This window comes from Microtus ochrogaster, linkage group LG10 (genome assembly GCF_000317375.1).
Source record: "Microtus ochrogaster isolate Prairie Vole_2 linkage group LG10, MicOch1.0, whole genome shotgun sequence".
Taxonomy (NCBI): Eukaryota; Metazoa; Chordata; class Mammalia; order Rodentia; family Cricetidae; genus Microtus; species Microtus ochrogaster.
The window spans coordinates 17,326,785-17,337,173 of record NC_022035.1 but is presented as its reverse complement, the minus strand read 5'-3'; the positions used below and the strand labels follow the sequence as shown (position 1 = coordinate 17,337,173).

Below are 10,389 nucleotides of genomic sequence, written 5' to 3'. Positions count from 1 at the left end.
GCGCACCTTGGGGTGCTACACACAGATGATTAGAAATGGGCTAGTCCAGGTGCGAGAGTTAGCCGAGAAAAGGGCTGGAGCTAAAGAGCCAAGCAGTGATTGAAAGAATGCGGTGTCCGTGTAATTATTTCGGGTAAAGCTAGCCGGAGGCGGCCAGGGTGCTGGAGATGCAACCTCGCCTCTACAATATACCTTCTCACAAACCTTCATAAACACCTCATTTTTAGTACTTATCTTACCCAGATCCAAGACTTCAAATAAGCATCTCCAAGTTGCTCCAGGCTTTATCTCTTACCATTTAAATTCAGTATTAAGTTACGTACTACACACCTTAACTGAAGCATGTTCTGCTATTGTTTGGTTATGGTTTGAATGTGCTCCTCAAGGCTTCATGTGTTCAAATTTAATCCCGGCTGTGAGGTATTGAGAGTGTGAAAACTGAGGTCAGCTATGGTGTATAGAGGTGGAGATTTGGGGAGGTGACTAGGGTTACATTAAGTCTTTAGGTTAGAGCTCCCATGAATGAATCCTAGTAGCCTTATATTTTATACGAGGTGGAGAGTTTTACACACACACACACACACACACACACATGCATGCACATGCTTATCATGTTGCCAGGTGATGTTCTGAGAAACTCGAAACTTTGCCATTTAGCAAAAAAGAAAAAAGCCATCACCGGATGTGAGTCCTTGTACCATGTGTCCATAGAATCACACCCAAGGAAACTTTTTGTTTCTAGAGCCCTGTACCTTGGTCATTTGATTTAACAAGGAAAATTTTGCTAATGTGCCTCTAGTAATTCAAAGTTACATAGACATACAAGTGATCTGAGCATCTTGTCCTCCACCACATCCTGTGTTTGCGTGCCTTCTCTCTTGAATTCTCAGTCACAGAGACTATCACCCCCTCCCACTTAACAGAGTATGAGCTATTATAGTTGACTTTTTCTCCTTTGCAAATGTCTGACTTGTCCTACAAGTCAAACGAGTCCTCTTCTGGATGCAGACAGTCAGTCCCTAAGTTGCACCCTCATCTGTGCACCTACAGAATCCTTTCCTTCCACAGTGGGACGTCCCAGAGTTCTGGGTTTGTCTACTTTCTTGTCTTTCTCTCTCGTTAGAATGCAAGCACCGTGAGAGTGAGAGTTGAATGTGCTCTTTTAATTTTTAAATATGTATTTTAATTTAAATTATGTGTGCATGTGTGTGTGTGTGTGTGTGTGTGTGTGTGTGTGTGTTTACATGTATATGCGAGTTTAGGTATCTGAGGAGTCCAGAAGAGGATTCTGGATTCCCTAAAGCTGAAGTCACAGGCTGTTTATGAGCTACCCATTGTGGGTGCTTTGAATAAATGTGGGTCCTTAGCTAGAGCAGATCAGATCTCCCAACTGTTGAGCCTTCTCTCCAGCTGCTCCTTTACTATGTGAGTGTGTGAATGTCTGTGTGTGAGCGCGTGTGTGTGTATGTGTGTGTGTGTGTTTATGTAGAGGCTGGAGGTTGACACCACATATCTTTGTCAGAAGTTCATTTTTTTCCCGTGTAATCTCTAACTGAACCTGGACCTCACTGATTCACTTAGACTGATGAGACGGCGAGCCTAGAGATGCACAGGAACCTGCTTCCACAGGCTGGATTACAGGCCCCGCACCACTTATGTGAAGCTTTTCCTGTGGGGTTGGGAATACAAATACACACTCTCATGTTCATGCAGCAAGCACTTTACCAACGGAGCTGTCGCCTCAGCCCACAGGTTCATAGTTCAGTACTAACCACTGAAGCCTGCCGTCTAGTAGGTATCTGGTAAGTACTTAGAGAATAGACATGTAATTTGTTTTAAAGAAAATTCTCTTTATATGAACTTGAATGAATACTGTTTTAAATAAGGCAGTGCACCTTACACCTGCGTTTCCATGCTTATATTGTGAACAGGAACAAAAGAGCCAAATCTCTGTTTTGAAGAATGTTTAAGTTTTATTTCTATTTCAACCCTGACTAATTCATATTAAGTTGTATCAATTATGTGGCTGTGCACTGAGTTAATCATATTTAAGTGAGATTATATTGACAATATAATATATATTTTATATTGATATAAAGGCAATATAACTTTAAAATTAGGAAGTGAGATTTCCTTTTATCTCTGTAAAGGTGATGCATGCCAGCTAATTTTCTTGATTTATGTTTCTCTATTATTTCTAAAAACCAGACTGTATACTTTCTCCAATCCATCCCTTTGAAACCCACATAGGCCTGCTGAGAAAGACACGGCATCTTTCTGAAAACAAAGTCTGGGGTCAACAGTCACCCCAGTCTTTCTCTTTCTTTCCCAGAGCACAAAAAGGAAAGCTTCAAGAAGGTAGAGGTAGGGGGCTGACGGTTAGCACACTCTGTGATAGGCTAGGCAAAGAGCAAGCTGAAAAGATCTCAATCTAAGGCTTCTGAGCCTTTCCTAGGGTTTTCTCAATTCTCCCCAGATAGTTTCTCCTTAGAAAGTAACCCTGTTTCTCCTGAAACCTTGAGAAGCTTAAGGGTAGCGTGGGTTGTGTGAAGGGAAAGTACAGCCCTCATTCCCAGTCTGAGCCTGTACCTTCTCTGGTACAAGATGCAGGTCGGCTAGCACGCACTTTCTGAAATCTTTGCAAAGTTATTTCTGAAAGTCGGAGCACTAGCATTTTGGAAATTCGGGAACAAACAAAGCATGTCTCCCTCCCTCATGGTTTTTCTTCTGTGAGACTGGTGAGTGGGAGAAACTGGGGTTGAGGCAGCTATTGTGGGTAGGTGACCTGTTCTAGCCCAAGGGTTTCAAGTGAGACACAGGTTGTCTCTAAGAGTAGCAGGAACAGCCTGAGCCACTGCTCTTGTGCTGAAGTGGTCTGGTTCTTTTGAAAGCAAAAAGAGTACTTCTTCAGTTTGTATTCTGAGTCCTGTCTGTTCATTCTGTAATTCTGCGTCCTTCTTTCCTGGGTCACATCTGCATTTATCAAAGTTAGCCCACGGTTTCTGACAACTTTTCCTCTTGTTACTAGAATTATGCGTCTCTTTAACATCTATCTCCTGGCCCTGTCACCTTTTGTAAGGAACAAGGGTGATTCAAATGCAAAGCCATTATTCCAGCAACACTCCCAACTCCTCCACGTGGGCCTTGTCTAGTCAAATGAGGAGCTACAGGGGCATTCAGCTCTGTAGTGACAGCAGGGAGGCACTGAAGCAAGCAAACTCACCTGGAACTGTTTTTCTAATTTTGTCTTCCCTGTTGGTCCAGGTATGAGGAGTGTATTAACATAGGAATGAATGTGGCTGTCCGGCACCTCTGTTTCTTTGCTGAGTATGGCCTCAACCAGTGTATCATGAATGAAGACGTACTGCTCCTGAGAAAACAATGGTGAAAGGAAGACTGCTTTAGATTTTCTGACGGATACCTAGGTATAAATGCAGAAACTTGCATTGACAGAATGCTAGCGTTCGACAAAGTGGCCATGAGAGGTCTTGCCGAAGATTGCTAATGGCTAGAAAGCAGACCGGAGAGGGGGTCCAGAGAGAAACAACCTCCCTCTCTGTTTTTCCCACGTCGATCTTGGTGGAGACAAGGACAGAAAACTCGCAAGGGTAAAGCAAAGTCCTCTGCCCTCCTGCCGTCTCAAACCTCACCAGAAGCTCTGGGGCCAAGGCAGTGCTTCTCATGGGAAATACTTTGCTCTCCTGGTAGCCTGTTACATACGAGCAAAGTAGGCTCCTGGTTAGGTATGTGTCATTGCAACACAAACCTAGACATTCCTGGGAGGAGGACCGCTCAATCAAGGAATTGTTTCCCTCAGATTAGCCTGTGGGTGTGTCTATGGGGGTATTTTCTTGATTGTGAAGAGATGTAAGGGGGTCCACCCCACGGCACTATGGGTGATGCCATCCCAGGGCAGGTAGGTGTTGGCTGTATAAAAACGGAAAAAACAAACAAACAAACAAACAAACAAAAAAAAAAAAACGGTAGCTATGGAAGTCAGGGGAGTTGAGAGTCGGCAATCTTCCAGAATCTCTGCTTCAGTTCCTTCCCTGTCTTCCATGGCTGGTGGACTGAAACCTGTAAGCCAAACAAACCTTTTTCTCCCAAGTCGTTCTGGTCACACTGTTCTGTCACAGCCACAGGGAACAAGTTTGTCTGGTTTGTATTCAAAGACTCTCTTATATTTCATTAGTTAGACTTCTCTCTGTTCCTGTCTAGCAAAGTTATCTCAGTGATGCAATTCGGCTTTGGCTTGTTTTTTCTTTGTTTCAGACTGGCCACATATGTCTTAGTATGCTTACGTTGGTATCATAACTTTAAATCTACAATTATTTTCATTTGAAAATAGGAAAGAATAACACAGAGGTCTTTAAACTCTGCCCTGTCTTATATTTGATCATGTACTTTAAATAAAAGCAACCAAATCCATTAATTTCCCGCATTGAGCAGCGTTAGCTGTTCACTCGCATGGGTGACTCTTGACCATTCTACAGAGGCTGAGACTTTACCAGAGCTCATACCATCGGAAAGCCCTCATTTTCTCACAAAATGGCCAGAATTTAGCTGTCCTAGTCATGACTCATTTGTAACTTACTGTTATAGGTCGAACTGTATTTCCTTGAAAGATAAATTGAAACTCAGCACAGGAATACCTCTGAATATAGCCTTACTTATAGAAAGCGGTACCACAGGTATGATTAGCATAGAGAGGTGGCAGGCATTCACATTAGAGAAGGGAAGTTTAGACACAGAGGGAAGAAAGCCATGAAGAGACAGAGGGAAAAATTAGAATAATGTTCCTATGATCAAGGATACACACAGCCCCCAGAATCCACAACAAGGCCAGAAAGCACACAACTCTCCAAGCTTATGGAGGATCGAAGCCCGGCGAAGACTTCACTGATGGGCTTTTTCTGAATTCAGCCTGTAGCAAATACATTTCCGTCATTGTCATTTTTACTATAAGTAGTCCCTCCTTATAGCCATTCTCAGAGACCAACACACCTAGATTTCAGGGACACCTCCATACTTTAGATTACTAAAGATATATTTAAAAAGTCATACCTCCGTTTGCACCAAATAATTTCTTTGTGAACGAATGTGTTTTAAGAAGCCAAATACGTTGACGGTTCCTTCATGTTGAATCTGTTGCAGCATACTGTCCAGAACAATATATGTGCCTGTTCTCCCAACGCCAGCACTGACCAGAAGAAGAGAAAGAAAAACTCTTTAATGTCAAGTTCAGAAAGAGTGTGAAGGTGGGTCACTATCAGCTGTCACGCTGAGAAAAACAGCTCCATTCCCCCAAGAGAATAAGCCATATGTAAACGTCGTGATCTAAAATTGGAGAGTTTGGCAGTTTGGGCTAGCACGTTAAAATAAATAAGTTTACTTTTTGGTTGTTTCTGCTGTGGGTCAAATTGCAAGGCAACCTAGCTGTTTCTGAGGGATGTTTCAAGAACAGCTCCAAGAGTTATTGTTGTTTGTCTACTCTATAAGAAAATATTATGCACTGGGATACGCGAGTAAAGCAGACATTTAGTTTGACAGAAATGAAGCCGTCAGCTTCAGCAGATTTGAAAGGTAAAGGTCCCAGGGTCTGTGCTGCCAAGTAGACATGTTTGCAAAGGTTTTCACACTAATGAGAAAAAGAGAACTCGATGGGGCTTTCAGCTGAAAATTTCATCTCCGAGAGGCTACAAGGAATAAAGCACATCTCCTGCCATTTCTAAAGGGCCATTATTGCCCACCTTCTTTAGAGCTGCTGTCTGAGGGACAGAATCCAGGCAGGGCTTCTTTTCAAAAGTCCCCACAAGTACTACATTTCGAATTAGCACCTGTTCTGCACAATAGTCAGACCCTTGTCCCTTTGCCGAGAGACAATCCCTGACCTTCAGAAGCCCGCTTCCTTGAATTCTCTGGTTTTCGTCAGTTTATTGTCAAGTTACCAGATTAAAAGAACCACCAGGATCAACCTCTCCAACTTTATCTGAGAACAAGACCAAGCAGGTGATTAAAATGTGTCAGATGAGCTGTGTATCAAAGTCGCTGCTGTGAAAACACAGCCCCTGCTTCTCCTCAAATACTACATAAAGAAGTGAAAGTGATTTGGGCAGTGATGATGCTTGTCATACTTGTTCAGTATTAGCTTTGATTATTTTAACTGTAGAACATTACAGTGACATCTCCAGTACGAACTGTTCTCTTTGTCTCCCCCCAGCCCAACTGTGTTATTTCTTTCATCAGCCTCCTCTTGGAAAGTCTAGTTCTTGGGCAACAATGAATTGCTAATAGAGTCAGCGTGACTTTCAAGGAGCTGGGGAAACAAGAAAGGGATTTGGGGGAGCCAAAGTATTTAAAAAGTTATCAGGTTTATCTTGCTAAATTTCTCCTCATCTGAGTGCCTTGCTTTCTCTAATATATAAAGCTGGCATGATAAATTCGACAACAGATTTAGTCAGGACAAGGATGATGTTTTAAGCATTTTCTCCCTATGGTGTTGTGTGTGGCTAACAGATGTTTAGGAAGAAAGCAGCGCTGTGCCTAACTCATACAGTTAATAAGCTGAAGTCCAGTTCAGATAGAGCAACACCTGCTGCTGTGACATCTCCAGCCTTCTAGTTGTGAGTCTAGCATACTCGGTCTTACTGATCAGTGCTTAGGAGGATGGGAAAATAATTTAACTTCTCCTACTGCATGAAATCGCTTCTGGTTTGGGAAAGTGGCTCCTTCAGTCCCCTCGTGTCATCATAAGCAATCCTGCGCGCTTAGAAGCACATCTTCGGGACTCACCTGCAGTGGACAACAACGGGCCCCACCGCGTGGCGCTTGGCCTGGGCAGCCTTTCTCACAAAGGTCAGCACTGGCAAGGAGTACTCCGGAACGCCCATGTCAGGCCACTGAGTGTAATGGTACTGCGTGACTAGGCGCCCACTGGATCTTCCTTTCTGGGAGCCCTGGAAGAGTGCAGACAGCTGAGAGCAGCAGGTAAGAATTTTGTGTATTTATGGTGTACAGCATAAACAAGCCAGAGCCACTCTGGGAGAGAGAATATCAATCGAGAAAATGCCTCTCCCCAACGGTCTATGAGCATGGCCTATGGTGCATTTTCCTTACTGACAATTGATGTGGGGGGGTCTCAGCTCCCTGTGGGCAGTACACCCCTGGGTTGGTGGTCCTGGGTACTATAAGAAAACAGGTTGAGGAAGCCATGAGGAGCTAGATGATATATAGCTTTTTTTCTATGGCCTCTGCATCAGGCCCCTGCCTTGCGTTCCTTCTCAGACTTTCCTCAGTAACAGACTGTTGCCTAGAGTCATAAACTGAAATAAACCCTTTCTTCCACCAAGTTGCTTTTGGTCATGGTGCTTTATCACAGCAAAAGAAACCCTAAAACACTTACCTTTTTTATCTTTGTGTTTCTTAGGGTGAAATTCCTCACAGTATAGTAAGCAAGCACCTGAACATTCTTCTGGTTGACTAGGAAGCTTCCATATTCTTCACTACCATCAGTAGGCCAGTACTGGTCACATTTTCTCTGTAAAAGAAAAACATAATTATGTAATTTCCATGTTTCAAAATCCAATGTGCATATCACTCTTGAAGACAGTAAAGGTCTGGGAGACTGATATGAATGGATTCTTTATTATTATCATTGTATATTTTTTATATCTATGGGTGTTTTTCATACATGTTTTTCAAGCATAGCTATGCACCACTTGTGTGTTTTCTGGCCCACAGAGGCCAGAAAATGACACTGGATGTTCTAGAACTTAAGTTACAGATGGCTGTGAGCTGCCATTTGGGTGCTGGGATTCAACCTGGGTCCTCTGGAAGAACAGCCAATCCATTCATTTCTCCAACCCTATCAATGAGCTCCGACACTTCTTGACTATCTTCTCTTCTTTCCTAAGCAACGGCAAATCAGTTTTAGATGATCCAGAGATAGAATCACAGGTCTGAAAGACATCTCATATGATCTAGTACCATGTTCCATCTTTCAGACAAGGGAAGTAAAACAGGAACACTGGGTTACTATAGGCTCAGCACTCAAATCTAGGTTCCACAAATTGAAACCTACTCTGTTCTTCATTGGTTTTCATGAGTTCAATTTACTTTTCTTTATATTATGAATAATGCATTGAAGAAGTAGATCACTTGACCTGATGATAAAACATTTTCATTGATAATGGCAGCAATTTCCTTTGAGTTGTCATGATACTAGAATGAATACCGTGGGCCTACAGAACTGGTTCAGCAGTTAAGAGAAATTGTTGCTCTTCCAGAGGACCTGGGTTCAATTTCTAGCAACCACATAGCAACTCCCAAACTGTAATTCCAGTGCCTGGTGATCCAATGCCTTCTTCTGGTCTCCACAGGCACAGGGCCAAGTGTGCACAGATGTACAAAAAGGCAAAACACCCATACATATAAGATAAAAATAATTAGGAAGAATACAATTATCTTTCATAATTTTTGCTGGTTTCTAATATTGACTATATCAGATATTAGAAGCAGCTGGAAATGATTTCATAGCCCTGCCATTCCAGCACATGGGACGGAGAGGAAGAAGGGATTTGGAAATCAAGATCAACTTTGTAGAGAGTTTGCAGTTAGCCTGGGTTACATGAAACCATGCCTTAGAAAATAAAGCAAAATAAAACTATCTAATTAAAAGCACCGCTAACTGACAGATGACCACATACTCTCCCTTTCTCCACAAGGTTTGTTATCATAACGATGACTTCCACATTATCCTCCCATATCATTCTCCAGAAGTCTTCTGCTGTGGACTTCAGTGGACCCTGGGCAGCAATGTAGGCCTTTGGCCTGTTGTAGCCCTGGAGAAACAAATCACAAGTATGTCTTGTTATGTAAATTACACACTTGTTTTAAACTGTGGAATCGAAAGTCAACACCCCTTTTCAATATCATCATAAATAACATAAATTCAACATAAATAACTTGCAAAGCTGTAGAACATTGATGATACTAATAAAGCTAGTAACTTGCCTTCGACTTTAACTTTTTGGAAAGGTTAGTGAGTTCTCTTTAGACAACCACAGGCTTACATCTCTACTTCAGAGGCATTCGGTCCAAAAATTTTGCTGTGCTTAAAGTCTGGTCCTTAATTGTGTTACTTTGAAATGTTTTTCAGGCAATAAGGATCAGTTAAGAAAGTGTTCGAATTACGACCTCTTTCCTCTCTTTCTCAGTGTCAGGGGACACTGAGCCTGGCTAATCATTAACTGATGTCTCTTAAGAAGCAGACAGTGCTGTACTGATGCTGAGCAAACACACTGCGCTAATCAATCATTGTACAAAATGGAAGCATCAGCCCTGACTTGGTGAAGTGGAAACCAAATCTCAGAGAAATTAAATGACTGTCCAGTATCATTGCTAGCCAGGGACAGAGTTGGGATTATAAGCACTTATACCTTTTAAGCCTATATTGTTTTGACACACAAATGGTTTCCGCTGAAAAAAAGAAATGGAAGTAGAAACTCACTTCTCTGAATTCAGTGTTGAATGTAGCCTTAACACAAAGATGCTGACCTGTGAGAACAGAGCCAGCAGTATAACAGAGTTCTGCTAACATCCAGTTGATCACATTGGGTAATTAAGTTCTGGCATTATCTACTGTTTGGAAGAATGCCACAAAGCTGATGTCATGAGGTTGCTTAAAACCACAGAGGCTGAATACTGGCTTCATAATATCATTTACCTATTGTTTAGTACTACCATTGAGAATTTTCATTTATATTTATTGATCATCTGTGATATATGTAACAGTATATCACATAGTTTCTGGAACAGGAACTCAAACTAAGTATAAGGCCTATACCCTCATATTTATGGAGTTTTCAGTCTATCTGAATATCCATATTCTACCTGGAGTGTTGTATTTTCAGCCTAAATTCTTCCCTTGGTATGGGAAGTCCTTCTGTATATGTGTTGCTTTTATTGGTCAATGAATAAAGCCGTTTCGGCCAGTGGTTTAGCAGAATAGAGCTAGGTGGGAAACCTAAATTGAATGCTGGGAGAAAGAAGATGAAGTCAGGGAGAGCCATGTAGCTGCCAGAGGAGACAGATACCAGAACTTTGCCTGATAAGCCACAGTCACGTGGAGATACACAGATTAATAGAAATGAGTTAATTTATGATATACGAGCTAGCTAGAAAGATGCTTAAGTTATTGGCCAAACAGTATTGCAAATAATACAGTTTCTGTGCCGCTATTTCAGGTCTGAGCAGCGGGAACAAATGAGCAGTCTCTACCAACATTCCCTCTCTTAGAATATAACAGAAGGACAGTATTAGTTAACCCAAAGACCTATAGCCATAGGTTCTTAAAATTTATTCAGGTTTTTTGTAATTTCATTATATCAT

General features: G+C 42.0%; 1 protein-coding gene across 4 annotated transcripts in view; it reads right to left on the bottom strand.

Annotated features, from left to right (window-relative positions):
- The window catches only part of Ptprz1 (protein tyrosine phosphatase, receptor type Z1), a 184,928-nt gene that overhangs the window by 15,686 nt on the left and 158,853 nt on the right, over positions 1-10,389 (bottom strand). For all 4 annotated transcript variants that reach the window (XM_005363773.3, XM_005363774.3, XM_005363775.3 and 1 more), the window contains 5 exons: positions 8,706-8,840; positions 7,403-7,537; positions 6,793-6,956; positions 5,065-5,200; positions 3,224-3,370 (listed from right to left, as the gene is read on the bottom strand). In XM_005363773.3, the coding sequence (XP_005363830.1) occupies positions 3,224-3,370; positions 5,065-5,200; positions 6,793-6,956; positions 7,403-7,537; positions 8,706-8,840 (717 nt within the window). The remainder of the gene's footprint in view (positions 1-3,223; positions 3,371-5,064; positions 5,201-6,792; positions 6,957-7,402; positions 7,538-8,705; positions 8,841-10,389) is intronic.